Below are 21417 nucleotides of genomic sequence, written 5' to 3' on the forward strand. Positions count from 1 at the left end.
ATCATATCCACCACCATCATCATCATCACATCATATCCACCATCATCATCACAACCACCATCATCATCACATCATATCCACCACCATCATCATCTTCATCACCACCATCACATCATATCCACCACCATCATCACAACCACCACCACCATCATCATCATCATCATATCCACCATCATCATCATGTCCACCATCATCATGACATTATATCCACCATCATCACCACCACCATCACCATCATCACCACCATCACCACCACCACTTTCATCATCATCATCATCATCATATCCACCATCATCATCACCATCACCATCATATCCACCACCACCACCTTCATCACCACCACCCCCACTCCACCGCCACTCCACCTTCATTTGCAATAAGTGTTGGTCGCAGTCTTTGCCGAGATTCCAAGGAGGCCACTGACAATTGTCCCAGAAGTTCGCAGGCTGTTGTAATTCGAGGTAAAAAATATCTACATTTTTTTTCTATTTCTCTCTTATTGATTTAGAACTCTGTGCTCAACCGCGCCGACTTGCAAGGAAAATGTTAGCGCTATTTGATGTGAGAATTCTGTAAAAAAAAAAAAAAAAAATCTGGCATATTATTATTATTATTATTATTATTATTATTATTATTATTATTATTATTATTATTATTATTATTATTATTATTATTCCGTCCTAGCCTCCTGATAGGGGAGTTCGACAACCCAAGTTATTATTTTGTTAATATTATTGTTCTTACTATTATTATTATTATTATTATTATTATTGTTATTATTATTATTATTATCATTATTATTATTATTACCGTTATTGTTATTATTATTATTATTATTATTATTACATTATTATTATCATTATTACTATTATTGTAATTCGTCGTGTTATTATTATTATTATCATTATTATTATCATTATTATTATTATTATTATTATTACCGTTATTATTTTTATTATTATTATTATTATTACCGTTATTATTTTTATTATTATTATTACATTATTATTATCATTATTACTATTATTGTAATTCGTCATCTGTGCGTAAAATGATGCGGCCACCACAGTACACTCGAGCCTCCCATACAAGTGACTGCATAATTTGATGCAGTCACTTCATAGACTTCATGATGCCCCTACGGATCCGAGTCGCACGTTCTTCTGTAATTGGGGACTAGTGTCCACCTAAAGAAGAATCATTTTCAGTCGATTTCTACCGTCTCTGAATCTGTGAATCTCTGCGACGCCATGATAATCCTCAGGGTTACATGCGTCGCTTGCCAGCGGCCGCGTGCTTTGTACAATACCTATTTTCAGTTTAGAATGTCCCCATTGCATAACACACACACACACACACACACATTGCTCGACGGAGCAGTGGTTGCGTTCACAACCGCTAACCTAGCAGTCCGAATTCGAATCCCGCCCAGGGCTGAAATAATTTCAGTATCGCTGTGCTGCGAGCGGTTACTCCAACTCTCGTGGGGAGTTGGGTGCGTGTGTGTGTGAGTCAGGTCACAGCATTACCCATAGATCGGTCATACATGAGATCTGAGCTCTCATCCGGGAGGGTAGTAGCTGTCGATCACGAGTCCAACACGTGATCCAAGACCATGGTGAATTACACACGCACTGAAATAATTTCAGCATCGCTGCGCTGCGAGTTGTTACTCCAGCTCGTGGGCGGGGAGTTGGATGTGTGTGTGTCAGGTGACAGCATTACCCGTAGATCGGTCATATACATGAGCTCTGAGCCCTCATCCGGGAGGGTAGTAGCTGTCGATCACGAGTCCAACACGGGATCCAAGACCGTTGTGGTGAATCTCACACACACCCGTGGGGGTGGGGGGGTCGCCCTTCGAGAGGTGGGTGCTGGGTGATGTACCCGATCGCGTAATCGTCGAGGAGGAGACGTCTGAACAGGAGGATCCGGGAGGGTGACCAAGACGTCAGTCGGGGGCTCGCCGTAGCTCGGTGGTAACGAGCGTGTCTGGTAATCGCGTAGGGATTGCGGGCGTCTGTTCGAATCCTGGCCACGGCGCAGATGTTAGTAAGGGCTTCATCCAATTCGAGTGATGCCCCCCCCCCCAACCGCCGCTGACCTCTGACCTGAGGGGACTTCAGCTTCCTCTGGATGACGTCACTGCAAGAATGGCATAATGTGGACACCGTGTCCTGGGTTCGAACTGTTCCGTACTACCTACATGGATGAGGTCCGTGTGGGTATCCTCCCCGCAAACCACGAGGGAAAAGGAAAAGTCAAGCGGTGTTTGAGGAGAGACCGGGGGTGTTTGGGGGTTGCTGCGTCGCGTCGCCACGCACTTGCTGTCGTCGGCAGTTACGTCAGTAAGAGTGGTCATCTAGGCACTTATGCCTCGTTTCTCAGAAGAAGACAGTCACTGTTGTTGCTCTCTCTCTCCAGCATTGTGATTGTGTATAGACGTTCCTATGTATGTGATTGTGACTAGAATAAGATTGTGTGGGATTCAGTATGTTCTTGGCTCACATGCTGGACTCGTGATTGACAGCATTGGAGAGTAGGAGATGGGACCCAATGAGCATTGCTCCTTTCCTGTATAGTACAGTTAAGTGAATAAACCTTACGTAAGAATGTCAGTAATGACTTCTAATGTTAGTGATAACGTTTCATACCCGGGAGGGTGACTTAACCCGGGTCTTCACACACAGGGTCTTGATGCAGGTAAAGGGACAATACCCCAACTGACAAAAACCCAGTTGGTAGGTTAGGTTATGTTAGGTCATGTCATCTCATTTCCCCCAATTTTCCTATTGGGGTTTCATCTGCTATGCAAGTTGGGGTTTTGTCCATTGGGGTTTTGTCATGTGTGCCAGCAGTCAGCATAATGTGTATTTGTTTGTCAAATTGTTTTTACCTACGTATTTGAAATATACAGGAAAGGAGTCATGTTTGTAGGGTACATTTGAGCTTGTGTTCACAGTGTAATGTGTGAGTTGGAGTAGCTATTACAAACACTTTGTAGGCAGTATCTTGTGGAGAGAGCCAGTGCTCCTAGAGATAAGGATATTAGTGCTTCAGTTTCAGGAAAGTGTCCAGGTTGAGCCTTAGATTTGAGAAACAAACATTCATAAGCAGCAGTAAATGTGCACCGTTTAAACATGGGTAAAGGCAAAAATTATCTCTTGTGTAGAATGTAATTGCACACCCAGACTTTTTGATTCGAGAAACAGATTTTCATATGTGGCAGTAAAAAGTAAATGTACACAATTTAAACATATGTAACGACAAGAATGATAATTTGTTTAGAATATAATTGAACATGCAGACAGTTTGATGTATAATTTTTTTCACAGACGTGGAAGATCAGTGTAATAATCAACAAGGATGAATGCAGTGTGGCTTACATGTCTTCTGCTATGTACATATGGATTTTTCAAGGAACTGAGGCCTTCAGAACCATTTTTCACCGACTATCTCATTGGACCTCCGCAAAACCTTACTGAAGCACAGGTGAAGTGTATATGTGTTGCTAATTTTGCAAATGAGATTACAAGGTTCCAAAGATATAACAGAGTTTACAAGAAAGTTCCCCATGATTGCTCTGCAGGTATACTACGATGTGTACCCTGTGTGGACCTATTCGTACTTGTCCCTGCTGATCATCGTGTTCCTGGTGACGGACTTTTTTCGCTACAAACCTGTCATTGTCTTCGAAGGTTTTGGATATGTTGCCACCTGGGCTCTCTTGTTGTGGGCTCGTGGAGTCAAGTGGATGCAGTTTATGGAATTTTGTTATGGAATTGCCACATCAACTGAAGTTGCTTACTACACTTACATCTATGCCAAAGTTCCTCAGGAAGCTTATCAAAAGGTGACGAGTTTCACACGTGCTGCCATCTTGATTGGGCGATTTGTATCTGGTGTGCTCTCTCAGGTAAGCAATAAACATTTCATAATTCTTTTAAGTTTACCAACTTAACCTCATACTTTAGTAACTTGAAGTTGTAGGATGTTGTTATTGTCATTATCATCTTGTTTAAACTAACATAAACCATCTTGGATTCAAGAGCTGAACTGCAGAAGCCGTAATTCTGTAATATTTCATTTAAGAGACATACTCTTTCACAGGTACTGACATCAACAGGAGTAATGGATTACCACTCATTAAACTACATCTCCTTCACTTGTATGTGTTTGGCTTTTTTGATAGCCTGCTTCATACCTTCCGTCACTACGAGCATCTATTTTCATCGCCAACAAGGCATTGTCACGTCAGGGGAAGAAAGTTCCAGAATGCTTTACAAGGCTAAAGATTGTGGAACAAAAGGAAAGAGGCCATCTTGGAAACAGGTAAAAGGTAGGCAGATGTAGTAACCTGCCCTATAATGTCTTTTTCTCTCTCCTTGTCTCTTTCCATTTCTGTATCTCTTTCTCTCTCTATTTCTGTCTCTCTTTCACTTTCTATTTGTTTCTCTTTCTCTTTCTAATTCTCTCTTTCTTTCCCTCTCTCTGTATCTTTCTTTCCGTATCTCTCTTTCTCTTTGTATCTCTCTCACTGTATCTCTTTCTTTTGCTCCCGCTCTCTTTTTCTCTGTCTCTATCTTTTGATCTCCCATTCTCTTCCTATCTCCTTCTACCTCTCTTTTAAAGGCATTAGGTCCTCTTTCATTTTAGGAATCATCAGACATGTGGCCAACCTTAGTTCTAGTCACAAAATGTAATATTAGTAATACTATTAAGAGATTTATTGTTTAATCCATAAATAAAAAGGCCTAGTCCCCATATAAGGGAGATAGTTGGCCAATAATTACGTTAACCCTTTCCCCTTTATCTTGGCACCACATGGATGAAGGGCCATACCTACAAAGGGATTATAAAGGCGGAGCATGCCGACAGGAGACTTTTTGGTCCATAACTAGGTCGGATGCAAAAAATATATATATATAATAATGATAAATAAAATAAATAAATAAATAGAAAATGAAATAAGATAAAAATTATGATAATATAAATAGTAATAGATAAGTACATGCATAGATATAGTTAAATAACAAACAGGTAAATAGTAAATAATGATAAATTGACAGACAAATAATAATAAATGAAAATCAAGCAAATAATAAGTAAACAGACAAATAATAACAAACAAACAAATAATATAAACTAAATGGCAGTCATTACAGCATCTTGCTTAGGTGTTTATCAAAACGAATCTATACCTGCCCCTTACCCACTAACTGGATCAGAAGCAATGAAGGAAAACGCAATATCTCGGTGGCAGTGCCCAGCAACTAAAATTGGCTTACCCCTGCCACATTATTACATAGTGATGCTCCCTCCTCATTCACCCACAAGTAATTAGAAGAGAAGAGACAGGGAAATCCCTTTGTTGGGTCAGATGAAAATATCATCCATTCACAACCACTCTCCATTCACACCAATCTCTTTCCCCCTCACTTGCCTTCTCAGCGGGCATTCCCCTTTTACCCAAGGTCTCCTTCACCCCATCCATACATTTCTTCTTCGGCTTCCCTACAAGTATACTCCCTACAACTTTGCCTTCCCTTTTTTACAGTCTGTTTCCACCCATGCTCTCTGCCTCACCATAGTCATTAAATACTTCATTGCAGACACATTTAGATTCCTCCTTTCTGCCTCCCACAAATACCAAGTCTTTTCTTCATACAGTGTAATAGGCACAGTCAGCCTTGCATAATGTCATCTCTTTGTGTTCAGCCGTAGATACCTATTTCTCATGACACATTTGATTCCTCCAAGACATTTACTTCCTTCCCTCACTGCAGTTTATATCCACCCTGACCCCTCCAATCCCTACTATATTTTACCATATCTTGGTCTATGTCTAACATGCATGAGTTGTTTCCTGTTTTCAGCATGAAGGGATGGAGAGGGGGCAGGGTTGCTGATTAAGTGAAGCAACCTTGCTGTAGGTGTGCTGTGTCTTGTTGCATTGCAGTGGGCAGGAGACTGGGATGACCCTTTATCTCTGAGGAACTAAGATAAGAGGGAAGAAAGGGTGGTGGATAGGAGTGGAATAAGTGGGAATGGGTGTGTGCCTTTGACTTGGCTACCTCCCGTATAAGGGGGGAAAAAGCCCTTGGTATATAGATAGATTTCCTCTAACCTTTCTCCATCGTGCTCCCACATATATCATTAAAGGCAACTAATGGTATATAAAGAAGGGACTGGGGATCTCTTGACTATATTTCCTTCCTGCATATTTTGACTTTGCCCACACACACACACACCACACACATACATACACACTCTCTGACTAAATATCAGTACTGTAGAACCTTGGCTGTCAAACGTTTTACAAGTCGAACAAATCTGTTTTTGACCCCAAAAAAGTTATATATGCATATATATATATATATATATATATATATATATATATATATATATATTTATATATATATATTTTTTTCCCGGTAGTCAACCAAAATATCTTGGCCAAACCAAATGGAGAAAAGCAGAAAATAGACCAAAATTCAAATATTTGTGAGAAAGTATCACCCTGATAAAGCTGTATCCAGCAAATCAGTTAAATTGCTTCAATCAATAACAACATTTAAAAATCGCCTAGATAAATACTTAGACTCTAATCCACAAATAAAAAATTATCCTTTGCAATAAAAGATCTGACAGCTCGGCATTTAATTGTAATTGGATAGGATAGTGGTAGCAGTAGTGTTAGTTCATCTTCTATCACCTAGTTACCCTCTTTTCTTAACTGTAGCTTAGTATAGTAAACATAAACAGCCTTGTTAGGTCCAGTAGGCCTGCTGTTGCTTGTTCTTCCTTTGTGTTCCCTTGTACTGTATGCTAAAATAAATGTCTTTTGATAGGTGTTAAGATATATCAAGTCGGACTTTGTGAGTGCATACACCAACAGTCATCTGCTTAAGTGGTCCATATGGTGGGCTTTTGCAACCTGTGGCAACTTTCAGATTGGGAACTACATCCAGCCCTTGTGGCAGACTATAGCTCCAACCAAAGAAACTGATACTATTTGGAATGGAGCTGTGGAAGCAACACAAACACTGCTCAGTAAGTTTTCTTTAAGGTAAACAAACATGATTCAAGAAATCCACAATTGGATGGAAACACAGAAAAATGAAACAGAGTATCTTTATCTCTTCATAAATGTGATTGAATGTGACATAATTAGATTGGGCATGTATAACATGTCTTTCACCTTCTACTATCTGGGTATTAATATAGTGACTAAAATCCAAATTCAACAAAACCCAACAGGTTAATAGAATAGTTAAGATATGTATTGACCTTTGTCTTTATCTTGTTCTGTATTAACACCATGCTATTTTCAGGTGCCATAGCAGCTTTAAGTATTGGCTTTGTTCACTTGAACTGGGCACTCTTGGGAGAACTGACATTAGCAATTATCTCCCTCTTGGACGGAGTAGTCCTGAGTTACATGGGTGTTACCAGTGAAATCTGGGTTGCGTATGTCAACTACATCATCTTCAGAGTCTCTTATCAGGTTCTCATCACAATTGCAAGGTAATACAACATGATAACATGGATGAAAATTCATAAATTGTTTCCTGGTTTCTAAATTGCCACTTTATTTTGCATTAGAAGGGACAAAACAATTCAGAGGTCTCCCTGCTGCTTATCTTCAAATCACATGATTACTTTTGCATCCATCTAGAATTAGAGGCACTTGCACACCACTCTCTTTCTCTCCTTTCCTCTCTTCTCTGTCAGTGTATGTCAACTTTAATGGCCTTCCCTCCACTTTCTCCATGCGGAATTATTGACTGCAGCAGCAGTTCTCGATGGAGGAGAAGAAAGGGAGGCCCAAAGAATTCTTGTCTGGGGCAAATTGATTGAATCTATTGAGAGTTGTTTAGAATGGGAAGGGTGACTGCATGGGAGCTTTCTCAGAGAAACAGTGGGGACTGCATGAGTGTGTGAGTGAAATAACACACTCCTTGGCATGTGCTCCCAGTTGACTGATTGATGATGGTATGGGCTACACAAGCTTTATGGAGTTGATTCTTTATGAACTCCCCTACAGACCTGTCATGTATCATTCTCTTATCATTAGAGACTCATCTCCACATAAAAGAAGAAATTGATCACTTTTAACTTTTATTATCTCTCCGTTTGGATGCTCGATGGCTGAGCAGGCTAGGGCAGCGTTACTTGTGGCAAAGGTCGAGGGGATGGTAGTTCGAACCCTGCCACTGGCAAAGTTGAACCAAGGGCATGGTTCGTTAAATTCCACAATACAAAGTCCTCTGTAAGGGGCACCATCCAAGCCTTCTGATAAGGGGAGTTTGCAATGTTAAACCAAATCTCTCCATTCTGATACCTTCCTAAATCTCACTTACTACCTCGAGGACTTTGCCAACATCACAAAATCCTACATTTCTTCTCCAAGATTTATGAGAGGGTCTGTGGACTGGCTTGTTACCGTGGGCAGGGTTTGTACAGGTCCTTAAAAATCTAAAAAGTCATGAAATTCTGTGTTATAAAACTCCAGTACCGAAAAGTCATTAAATTCTTTAAAAAATTATGAAGTCTTGAATAAGTAATGACATTTTTGTTTTTCCACTTTTTTTTTTTTTCCCCCTTCTTTTTTCCCTCCTTTCTTTCCAATGGCAATAAAAACAATTACCTCATCAAATATGGTGGTTCTAACATTGGACAAGATGTTCTTCAAGTCTACTGCCCTTGAATGACATTTTCTGGCCATTTTTGCAAGTGCTGGCCCATGTAAAATATCTAGAAATTTCTGGACATAGAGCCTGAAAAAGTGCAAGAATGGGTAATGAAAAGTCCTTAACCCCTTCCATACGGGGCCGCACACGTAGGCGTCATGGACTTAGATCTCGGTGGCAACAGCCAATGCCAGCCGACGTGTCGTAATAATACTCGCATCATAAAATATAGTCACCGCTTATATCGATCGTTCTCTCTTCACCCGTGAATTTTGATAACCATAGAAAATGCGATTACAAAAGAATTAGAAAGAATGTCATTATGGAGGGGCGACTGCAATAAATATAATCAAGACGCCGATATGGCAGCCTCGCAAATACACTCGCTCCCCATGACGCCTACGTGTGCGGCACCGTATGGAAGGGGTTAAAAAGTCATGAAAAAAATAACTTTACAATGAGTGTGAACCATGTGTAGGGCTGCAGATAGTCAGTAAAACTTTAGACAGTAATCATCATTTCAGTTGGACTTGGTAGAATGAGTTATGTGACTAATTTTTTATCAAAATTATTACCTCTTTCAGTTACCAAGTGGCCAGGGAGTTGCGGGCTGACAGCTATGGCCTGGTGTTTGGAATTAACATGTTCCTTTCACTTTTTCTGCAAACTGTGCTAACTGTGGTGGTTGTTGATATACTGCAGACTCCCATAAGAATACAGGTAATTTTACTCATGTTTTTATGATTTGTAAATCATTAGATGGGAGCGGAATGGGTGGGAATAGGTACGTGCCTCTGACTTGGCTCCCTCCCATATAAGGGGGAAAAAGCTCTCGTTATATACAAATTATTACAACATTGGCTTAGAGCAAATCCACCATTTCCCATTCATAGTCACTGTTTTGAAGGTAAGGGCTGATTGAATGAAAAATTATCTATATAAATCACTAATAGTTTTTATTTATAAACAGCCATCGTCATAACTGAAGTATTAGTTTGAACTCTAAAGGTGTTTATCATGAACTAGATTGCTGGAAAATGAAAGCTTAAAGATTAATATTTGTTGGCTTTATTTAGAAGAATAGAAACCTGAAATACAAAGTTGTTATTAATTAGAATTTGGCTGTATGGAGAATTAACATATATGGGAGGCAAAGAGGAAGAGAGAATATTTTTAAGATTAGAATTGATTGGAAATGTGATTAGTGTTACTAGATTGAATAGACTGGAATGTAGAGATGAGGTCAGGGTGGAAAATGAGATTGGAGATAGGGGAGATTGAAGTGCTCAAGTGGTTGAAAAGAAATTAGGAAGAACTAGCAAATGGAGTATGGGAAGCAGAAGTGGATGGAGTGAGCTTAAGAGGAAGATCAGGGGGAGGGGGGGGGATCTTTGGATGCACATGGAATGTCTGTCAAGCAGGGATAAAAGAGTGCAAAATATAGGAACAAACGGATAATGGCCCAAAAAGATGTTTGTATCTGCTTCATAAATTCATTTTGAGTGAATGAGGAATGGGGTTGTCATATAGTGAAGTGCTAAAGTATGAACCAGCTCTGGCATTCAGGGGCTGTTGTGGAAGAGCTGTGCCTTACTGCACTGCCTTTGACATTAACAGTGTGATGTGACAGGGACAGCTCTTCATTCCAGAGGTGCCAAGATGGAAAGGGTGGTCGTTGAATGGGCTTTGTGCATGATGTTGGTATTGGAAGAGTGAGCAAGTTAAGACAGACAAAAAGAATGGGAAACAAAAGTGGATGGAATGAATGAAGAAGACCAAGAATGAAATAGATGGACAGGTGAAGGGGGGCTTTGTAATACATGGAAAGCCTGTCAAGTTAGGAAGATGGAATGCAAAAGATAGGAGTTAAGTAGAGCAAAATTGTGATCTTTATGTCTAGATATACATATACCAAAGGCTTTTTCCCCCTTATAAGGGAGGTAGCCAAAAAACAAAGGCATAAAATCCACTCCCACCCATTCCACCCCTAACATAATCCACTCCCCTCCCCTTTCCCATTATTAGGGGGCTGGCAAAGTCAATGCATATCTCCACCCAACACCCATTCTAAAAATAGCCATCCCTGTATCTAATTACACTGGTTAAGTCAGGGGCCAGCATGTATAATTGTTATTACATACATACATATACCAAGGCTCTTTTTCCCCCTTACCAGGGGGGTAGCCAAAAAGGACAAGGCACAAAAACACTCCCACCCATTTCATCCCCGAAAACACTCCACACCCCTCCACCCTCCCTCCCATCTTAGCACCTCCTAGATGACGGGTCATCCCTGCACCCTGTCCACTGCCCTGGGTCAGAAGCAGTGTCGCAGGACACAGCACATCCACAGCAAGGCCGCTTCATTAAATCGGCGACCCCCCCTCTCCGTCCCCCCATATAAAGGAGAGGACGGGGAGAAATCCCTTCGGGCTGCGTCAAAAATTTTTGCTCACACACACTACCTCACCCCCATTCCCCCGTCCAATCCACCTCATGCATCACAACATTTTCCATATACAACCATTCTCCATTCACCCCTGTCTTCTGTCCTCTCCCGTCCTTCCTCAACCAACATTCCCCTCTTCCCCAAAGCCCCCTTCACCCCATCCATCCATCTCATTCTAGGATGTCCCCTCATGTTCACTTCCTCCACATCTGCCTTCCATACCTCCTTTACTAGTCTTTCTTCACTCATTCTTTCCATGTGTCCAAACCATCCTAATACTCTTTCATCCACCCTATCTCCCAGCTCCCTTTCCACCCCTGTTCTCCTCCTCACTTCCTCATTTCTCACTCTATCTAGCCTAGTAACCCCCATCATACTTCTCAGACACTTCATCTCAAACACATTCAAGTTCCTTCTCTCTTCCTCTCTCATGTTCCATGTTTCTGCTCCATACAGTGCTGTTGGCACAATCACTCCTTCATACAGTCTCCTCTTAGCATCCATTCCCAGATTCCTATTCCTCATTACACTTTTTAAACCACCAAGGCATTTACTCGCTTCTCTCAATCTACATTCTACCTCCACCTTCACTCCACCCTTTCCTGCCACATTTGCACCCAAATATCTAAAACTATCCACTTCCTCCAGTTGCTCTCCCTTAATGCTCACTTCCAGATTACTGCCACTTTCACCTCTTGTACATCTCATCACCTTACTTTTACTCACATTTATCTTCAGCTTTCTTCTATCACACACTCTCCCAAACTCTGTCACCAGCTTCCTCAATCCCTCCTCCGATCCTGCCACAAGCGCAGTGTCGTCCGCAAACAACAGCAGGCTCACCTCCCACTTTTCTCCATTTTCCTTAACCATCTCCAATCCCTGACCCACTACCCTTGCATTCACCTCTCGCACCACCCCATCCATGTATAAGTTGAACAGCCAGGGTGACATAACGCATCCCTGATGAAGTCCCACCTTTACCTCAAACCACTCACTCTCTCCATTTCTAATCCTGACACAGCTCTACTACTCTCATAAAAACTCTTGACAGCTCCCAGAAGCTTTCCTCCTATCCCGTATATCTGCATAACCTCCCACAGTGCCTTTCTGTCTACCCTGTCGTAAGCCTTTTCCAGATCCATAAAGGCCCAGAAAACATCCTTCCCCTTACCTATAGCTTTCTCACATATCTGTCTTACCACAAAAATCTGATCTACACAACCTCTACCTGTCCTAAACCCACACTGTTCCTCACCAATTACTCCCTCTGTTCCTCTCCTAATCCTCTCAATCAAGATCCTCCCATAAGCCTTCCCAACTACACTTAACAAGCTAATCCCTCTGAAACTACTACATTCACACTTGTTATTAAAATGTGTTTCTTTATTTCATACAGTTCTTGATATATGGCGCATATTTCTGCATCTTGGCCGTGCTGTTCTTCGTGCTGGCAGGATTCCACCTGTGCCAGCTTGGCTGCATAGGAATACGAAACACAGGCCTTTGGGAAATGAAACCTGTTATTGAACATTGAGAGCCACCAACAGGAACAACAAAAGCAATATGATTGTAGGGCAGTGCTATAGCCTCTCATGATCTTAGACATGAAGCAGTAGTCAGTATTTCTGTGACATTAGTGTGCTTGTAATAGGAAGATGTTAGGCAGGTTCTTCGTGTATACTTTATTGCATATGTAAGGCATCGGGCGAGCCAACAGGGTCCAAAAGTATCTAGAACTATAAACTCAACCCACAGTTTTCCAGACCCCTATTTGCTGGATTTTTGTTTTTCCTGGACACTAGTCCCATTGCAGACAATATTCCCAATTGCCAAACAATTTGAACCCACACAGCAACCAGGTGTGACCCAATTTCCTGGATGTAAGACTGGTGGTCAATGGGAGTGAAATGGGTGGGAGTGGTTACACCTTTTGACTTGGCTACCTACCTTATGGAAGCTCACTAGCTGAGCGGATTAGGGCGTCATAACTTGTGGTGAATGTCAAGGGGATGGCAGTGAGAATCCTGCCACTGGCGAAGTTGAACCAAGGGCATGGTTCATTAAATTCCATGCGACTAAGTCCTCTGTAAGGGGCACCGTCCTAGTCTTCCGATAGGGGGGGGAGTTTGTGACGTTAAACCATATCATTATCACCTCCCTTATAAAGGGGAAAAAAGCTCTTGGTATATAGATTTTGGAGCCACACAAGTGTTGGGGATTCATGAAGGGAGAATGGAGTGATAAAGGTTGAGAATTGCTGATCTAGACGGAATATGTGAAAAGTCGATGAATTTGTATTTGTGATAGACCAGGGTTTTACAATTGTTGGGCTTTTGGGGTTTCCAGACCAGATGCTGTTCCATCCCCCATCCTATCAAGTCTGGCAAATTGAGGGTTGAGTGTATGTATAAGTTTCTTAGTAGCACTCATTTTTGTGCCAGCCCCAGGGATTTGAACTCAGGTCACAAATGTAAAAGACAAGAGTGCTACCCATGAGCTTCCCTCTAGGCTCCTGGGAACCTGTGAATCTCAAAAGTATATTTATGTGTGTTAATGACAGGAAGGAATGGAGACGTAAGATACATGAGGATGCTAGCTTCTCTGAACAAGTAAGGAAGCATCTGTCATAAGAAGACCACCAAAGCAAGCAAACAAGGGAAGTACTCCCTAAGGGCCCAGCCATGCCAAGCTCACAACCTGTTTCTGACCACCAGTGACCAGGCTGACATGTGCTGTTCCTTTGTTTATAAAAAGAATTTGAGACAATGCAATTGGAATGAATCTCCCCCATCATGAAGATGAATATGAAATAGCCACCTGGCATTAACCATGAGAGAAATGAAAATGCCATCGTCGAAGGTGGTCAGAAATAGGTCGTAAGCTTGGTGTGACTGGGGCTTAAACTGACCATTCACATGCCATCTCTGCACTGTCACTAGCAATTCCATGCTCATTTAGGACCTAGTAGCCATGTACGTTACAAACACCACTAGTCAAGGAAAAAGCGAACCCTCTACACTCTGCATGGAACAGGGACTTGTATATGCATAGGTAGTGACAGACAATTTTATTCAGATGTGAGATGGGTGTTGTACTAGTTCAGAGGTCGGCAACCTGCGGCTTTTTCAGGCCACTTGTGTGGCTCCAGAAGCTTCTTACAAAATAATTATTCCATTGAAATGAAGCTGTCATATACTTAAGATTTTGAAAATATTCCTGGCAAAATGATGTAATATATATACATATTCAACTTGGAAAAGATCTGTAGCTGTCAGTTATTATGAGTAGTAGAAATGTCTTAACTTTTTTTTTTGTAATGCAGCTCCAATAGCACAACATTTTTATTAAACTATAAAAAAAAAATGGCTCTTCTAGCTGTAAGGGTTGCCAACCACACTACTAGTCTGAATTCATTACTATGTTGGAGAATGTAGATCTGGGACCCACTGCACTGTGTAATCAGTCTTTTAAGATATGTCAATCTTTTGCTGTAGTTCTCTCCAACAAGAGAATCAGAGTCGTAGCTGCTAGTTCTGCCCCCAAGTCAATACATACATACATACATATACCAAGGCTTTTTCCCCACAAGGGAGGTAGCCAAAAAGAAAAAGGCATAAAATCATTCCCACCCATTCCATCCCTAAATACACTCCACTCCCCTCCTCCCTCCCTCCCATCTTAGCACCTCCTGGATGACGGGTCATCCCTGCACCTTGTCCACTGCCCTGGGTCAGAGGCAGTGTCGCAAGTCACAGCACATCCACAACAAGGCCGCTTCATTAAATCGGTAACCCCCCCCCCCTCTCCGTCCCCCCATGCATAAAAGGAGAAGATGGGTAGAAATCCCTTCGGGCTGCATCAAATTTTGCTCACACATACTACCTCACCCCCCATCCCCCCGCCCATTCCACCTCATGCATCACAACATCATCCATATACAACCATTCTCCATTCACCCGTCTTCTGTTCTCTCCTGTCCTTCCTCAACAGACATTCCCCTCTTCCCCAAAGCCCCCTTCACCCCATCCATCCATCTCATCCTAGGACGTCTCCTCATGTTCACTCCCTCCACATCTGCCTTCCATACCTCTTTTACTAGTCTTTCTTCACTCATTCTTGGTCCATTTGCTCAGTTGGTTCAAGTGGTTGTGCCTTCAAATGGCATCAGCAAGATGACGAGAGTAACGCCTGCAAAGGCACAGTGTCCTCAGGGTAGATACAACCATTAATCCACCACCCAGAGGATATCAGAAGTTCCGGTAACTGGTATTTTTAAAAGTCAATCAATCAATCACATCAGCCATCCTGAATCCACTACTGAACAAAGGCCTCCTTCATAGCATTCCATGATTCACACGACCATGCCAACCTCTGCTACATCACTCCTGCAAACTTCCCAACCTTGTCTCTCCATCTCCTGTCTGGTCTCCCTCTTCCATGCTTCCCATCCTGCAGCATCCACTCAGTAACACACTTGCTCCATTGCTCATCAGTCCTTCACACCAACTTACCTGCTGAACACTTCTTATAACATTAGACATTAGTAAAGTTTTTGATGCTATCCCCCACCACAACCTAACAAATAAAATATATAACACAGACATGCACAATAACACCAAAAGATGGCTGGCCAATTATCTGGCAGGTAGGAATGCTTACATGTCATATAATGGCCAATCATCGCACATCAGAAACATTAAGAATGGAGTACCACAGGGCTCTGTTCTATCCCCCATGCTCTTTAATCTATACATGCATGACTTACCCACACCAGACACCTCAGAAATACAAATCTCTTCCTACGCAGACGACATAACAATCACATGCACACATCGTAACACAGACAAAGCTGCAGAAATAATCCAGCCATACCTTGATACACTCAACACATGGTTCATCACAAACAGACTCAAAATAGCTCCAACCAAATCTACAGCAACACTTCTCACCAACTGGACAAAAGAACACAAATACATACCTCATCTCTACATCAACAACACTCTAATACCACACACAAACACACCGACAATTCTTGGTGTAACACATCACAAACATAAAAAACAAATGCACACCTAGACTTAACGCACTTAAGTCAATCACTGGAACAACATTTGGACAAAACAAAGAAACTAATACAACAATATACAAACAATGCATACGCTCAGTGATGAATTATGCTAGTCCTGCATGGGCTCCTAATCTCAGTGAGACACACCACAACACCCTTCAAATCATACAAAACAAAGCCCTAAAAACAATTACAGGCTGCACAAATACAACACCTACAGACCATTTACACCATGAAACAAAAGTCCTCAAAGTCAAGGACCACCTCGACATGAGAGGCACACAAACACTTGCCGCAGCCACCACAAACACATTACACCCGCTACACTACATAGCAGAACACCCACACACACCAAGAAACATTAAAACAACACCCAAAGACCTGTATCACACACAGATACTCTCTTCTCTTCCTCCACAACCACCAAATACCAGCCTCCGGAAACATATTCATAATCATATCACTCACCGCTCCATTAACACACTGAAAGACAACACACTGCTGCATGCCAGACCCCCTGATATCCACCCTTCTGAATCCTCTCTCCCACAAAAGGACAGAGTCCACCTGGCCAGACTGCGGTGCGGCCACCACCCAGCACTTCTAAGCTACCAGAAGAGGCTGGATGACCGCATTGTGAACAGCTGCCCAGGATGTAACACTTCACTCCATACCATACAACACATAATGGAAGACTGCATTATACACAATCATGCACGCAAACAACACAACATACACTATAAAGGATTTGTGGGAAAACCCAGTTTCGGCTGTGGCATTCCTTGGGGAGACGGGACTGCTCGAACAGACAGTCTAGGGAACGACAACAACAACAACAACTTACCTGCCCAATTCCACTTCTTCTTTTTCACCACCTCCACAGTATCTTTCACTTTAGTCTGCTCTCTCACCCAACTTGCTCTCTATCGGTTTCTCAGCATCATTCCCAGCACCATTCTCCTCACCATTCTCCTCTGTTCAGTCCATAGCTTTGTTTCCAACGCCTTCTTCAGCTTCCAAGTCTCATGCCTGTAGATTATTGTTGGCAATAAAAAAAAATTAATAAAGTACCAGTAATATATTAATGTGGCCTGAATATATATTGATGCAGCCCAAAAGGATTTCTCCCCCGTCTTCTCAATGTTCCGCATGAGAGGACAAGGAGGGAGGGTCACCATATAAATGAAGCAGCCCTATAGATGTGCTGTGTCTTGCTGCATTGCTTTTGACCCAGGCAGTGGGCAGGAGACAGGGATGACCCTTCATCCATGACAAGCTAAGATGAGAGGGAAACAAATGGGAGTGGAGTGGGTACATGCCTTGGCTAGCCACCTCCCTTATATCAGGAAGAGGCCCATGATATATACTGTACATACGTATACCAGGAAGCTCGCTGACTGAGTGGATTAGGGCGTCGTTACTTGCGGCGAAGGTCGAGGGGATGACGGTTCGAATCCTGCCTATGGCAAAGTTGAACCAAGGGCATGGTTCATTAAATTCCACGCTACATAGTCCTCTGTGAGGGGCACCATCCTAGCCTTCCGGTAGGGAGGAGTTTGTGACGTTAAACCATATCATCATCATCATCACATTACCAAGGGCTCTCTCATCCTTACTAGGGAGGTAGCCAAAGTTGAAAGGCATAATTCCACTCCCATTTCGCTCCCATCCATCACCACTCCCTTCCTTTCATCTTGGCACCTCATGGATGACAGGTCATCCCTGCATCTTGCCCATTGCCCTGGGTCAGAAGCAATACAGCAAGACACAGCACATCCACAGCAAGGCCGCTTCATTTAATCGGCCATCCCTCCCTCTCCGTCCCCTCATGCATATACCCCTTGGATAAAGATGGTTATATTGCCTTTCATATGCTGCCAGGCAGTGCTCAAACTGTTACCACTGCTGACCTTCACCATGAGTTCTATCTGAATACCAAGGACTTTTTCTCTCTTCCTTGACTATGTGGTACAGTTTCAGTCTCTGTCCTATAGAATGGACATCAATTCACTAGAATCAGTTCAGAGAAGAATGAACAAAATGATACATGGACTCAGAAATTTGCCTTACGAGGAAAGGCTTAGGCACCTTAACTTACACTCTCTGGAAATATGCACAGTGCGTGGTGATCTAATAGAGCTGTTGAAGTGGATCAAAGACGATTCAAACAAGGTCATCATATTAAAACAACAGGGCAGAACTTGCAGTAATGGATTTAAAATGGACAAATTTAGATTTAAGAAGGAAATAAGCAAGAATTGGTTTACTAATAGGGTGGTCAACGAATGGAATAGATGTAGTAAACATGTAGTGAACGCTGAAACTATCAGTTGTTTTAAGAAATGGTTAGACAACTTTATGGATGGGGATGACAGGTTGTGATGGATACTGAGCTGCCTTGTGTAGGCCTTATGGTCTCTTGCAGTCTCATTCTTATGTTCTTGTATTCTTATAAGGGAAGTAGCCAAGTCAAAAGGCATATACCCAATCCCACCCATTCCACTCCCGTCCACCACCCTTCCTCTCGTCTTAGCTCGTCACAGATGAAGGGTCATCCCTGGGTCAGAAGCAATTCAGCAAGGCCAATTCACTTAATTGGTGATCCACCCCTCTCTCTCCCCTCATGCAAAAATTAGAGAAGACGAGAAGAAATCCCTTTGGGCTGTGTCAAAATATCCACACACAACCACTCCTTATCCTCCTTTCCCCTGCCTTTCCTTTGCATCAAAATATCATCTATACAAAGCCATGCTCCACTCGTCCCTTCCTTGCTCAACAGACATTCCCCTCTTCCTCAAAGCCCCTATCACCCCATCCACATCTTATCCTCACCCACACCCAGATTTGGGTGTAAATAGGGACAAGAGAATGGTGGAGCCCCTCAGGGAGCAATACTTGCGCTTTCATTACTCAACTTCACAAGCAACCCCAATCAGCCCAGTGCCCCAGACCCCTTGCAGGAGACCCATCATTCCCAGGTATTTGATGATTGGGCCATGTTACTCAAAGAAAAATTAGTGTTGTTGTTCAGGTATGGCTATTGTGAATCTTGTAAGATGAAGTGTTTGGTGTTTTCTTTGTGGTGCTTGTGGGAAGGCCATTGTTTTTGTGCCACTCTTCATAAAAGAGAATATGAAATGAAAGTTTGAGTTTTGATCGACACATTGGCCTTGATCACTCTTGTAGAAGACCCATAGCCTCCAGGAAACCAGCTTTTAAAAGCCCCTGGGTGGGACTAGGTGCTAGCTCCTCAGGATAACATCTCTTTGGGGAGATTGGGAGTATAGGGTCTATTGATTCTTGGTCGGCTCTTGAGAGATGTATCCATCCTAGGGGTGGGGAGGCAGGGGCATCATCTTCTTGCCATTCCAAGCAGTGCAGCCTCTTGTAGGCTGGACATTGCAACACCAAGTTTAAGTGTTGAAAGAGTGAGCATTGGACCTATTCGAGAGTCCAGTAAGGCTTGTTTCACATGTACAGTATCAACTTTTAGCCATGTGCTGTCCACAATACAATGTTGTTCTCTCAGACAACCATGGATGTCTATAATATTTTCACATGTCACAACCATGTGTAAATGTAGCCATAGACACACATTCATGTACCAAAGGCTTTTTCCCCTTATAAGAGAAGTAGCCAAAAAAACAAAGGCACAAAAAACCACTCCCACCTATTCCATCCCTAACATACTCCACTCCCCTCCACCCTTTCCCTCCCTCTTATCTTGGCACCTCCTGGATGACGGGTTGTTATCCCTGCATCTCACCCACTGCCCTGGGTCAGAACCAGTGTCATAAAACACAGCACATCCACAGCAGGGCTGCTTCATTAAATCAGCAACCCCCCTCCCCATCCCCTCATGCAGAAAAGGAGAAGACGGAGAGAAATACTTTCGGGCTGCGTCAATTTATTTTTCTCGCATACTCCCTCACCCCATATCCATAGACACTCACGATTATTTGAGAGCATGACATTGCTGGATGGATGGGACATGTGTGAAACAAACCATACTGGTCCCTTTGGGTAGAGGTGTGATATTGCAAACCACTTTGTTCCGCTCAGGTGGTGATGTGCCTTTTGGGAGTTTGCCTCCTTCCATCAACATGTAGGCATGGTTCTTCAGCAACTGCTTTATGTACAACTATAATAAGGAAATATATTGTACATTACCTAGCTGTTTTTGTATATATACACATATACCATCAACCCTATCTCCCATCTCATTCTCCACCCTCGCTCTCCTCCTCACCTCCTCATTTATCACTCTATCCAGCCTTGTAACCCCTACTATACTTCTCAGATGGTTCATCTCGAACACATTTAGAATCTCCCTCTTTTATGTTCCATGTTTTTGTATACTGCACACATACTCCCTGGAGCACATGGTTTCTATTTACATTATTATGATTGTAAATACCCCACAAGAAGTTCATGGATAGTTTGGCAGCATATGTGTAAAAAGGCTGTTGTTATACTGTGCAAGAAAGACATAATTACCATTCAATTATTGTCTTGAGTTTCACTGAGGAAACCCACAGCCCAACACTGGCTGGCAACGGTCCTCAGAATCTCCCAATCAAACAATTTTGGACTGTTGTCTTGTGTTGAATCAGTGTAGGGCTGTTTCTGTCACAACAGCTCAAAGTGATAGGAAGAGGAAAGGAGTCGCCAGTATGTGTGAAAAAATGTAAGTAATACAGTTGAAGTTAATGGAAAGAGATCTCCGGCCCAGCCCACAGACTGAATGCCTGCACCTCTTGGGGGAGATAATGAGGGGATGGCTGGGACCTGTCATTGGTTCTACACGTGTTAATAAAAGTGCAATATAGTTTTTAGTTTTATAGAATTGTACATGGAATAAATTTAAATTTCTACAAATATAGAATTTTCATACTCCTTAACATGGGGGAAAGGCCATTCATACATGTAAATAAACATTTTTGAAAACCAAATAAGGAAGTTGACCAATATACTTAAAGTGGTGGCGCACTTGGGTAGCATGCTACTTGCTTTTGCTACTTCGTTTGATAATGGTGGTAGTGGTGATAATGATGATGACAGTGGTGGAGAAAATGCTGATGATAATGGTGGTCATAATTGTGGCATAGTGTGCTGCACAATAGCGTCGTGGCGGGACACGATGATGCCCTAACAGTGACTCTTCTCGTACAAAGCCCCTTCTCATACGGCCAGCTATGCGAGAG

The 21417-nt window shown here is 42.4% G+C and overlaps 1 protein-coding gene across 1 annotated transcript in view; it reads left to right on the plus strand.

Annotated features, from left to right (window-relative positions):
• The window catches only part of LOC143024687 (thiamine transporter 1-like), a 25448-nt gene extending 9471 nt beyond the window's left edge, over window positions 1-15977 (plus strand). Inside the window, exons 2-8 of the mRNA XM_076183688.1 lie at window positions 3336-3492; window positions 3590-3916; window positions 4111-4332; window positions 6852-7053; window positions 7335-7527; window positions 9278-9413; window positions 12542-15977. Of these exons, the coding sequence (XP_076039803.1) occupies window positions 3367-3492; window positions 3590-3916; window positions 4111-4332; window positions 6852-7053; window positions 7335-7527; window positions 9278-9413; window positions 12542-12679 (1344 nt within the window). The 5' untranslated portion in view covers window positions 3336-3366 and the 3' untranslated portion in view covers window positions 12680-15977. The remainder of the gene's footprint in view (window positions 1-3335; window positions 3493-3589; window positions 3917-4110; window positions 4333-6851; window positions 7054-7334; window positions 7528-9277; window positions 9414-12541) is intronic.
• Window positions 15978-21417: the final 5440 nt, after the last annotated feature.

Source organism: Oratosquilla oratoria, chromosome 4 (assembly GCF_046742065.1).
Source record: "Oratosquilla oratoria isolate Oo_2021 chromosome 4, ASM4674206v1, whole genome shotgun sequence".
Lineage (NCBI taxonomy): Eukaryota > Metazoa > Arthropoda > Malacostraca > Stomatopoda > Squillidae > Oratosquilla > Oratosquilla oratoria.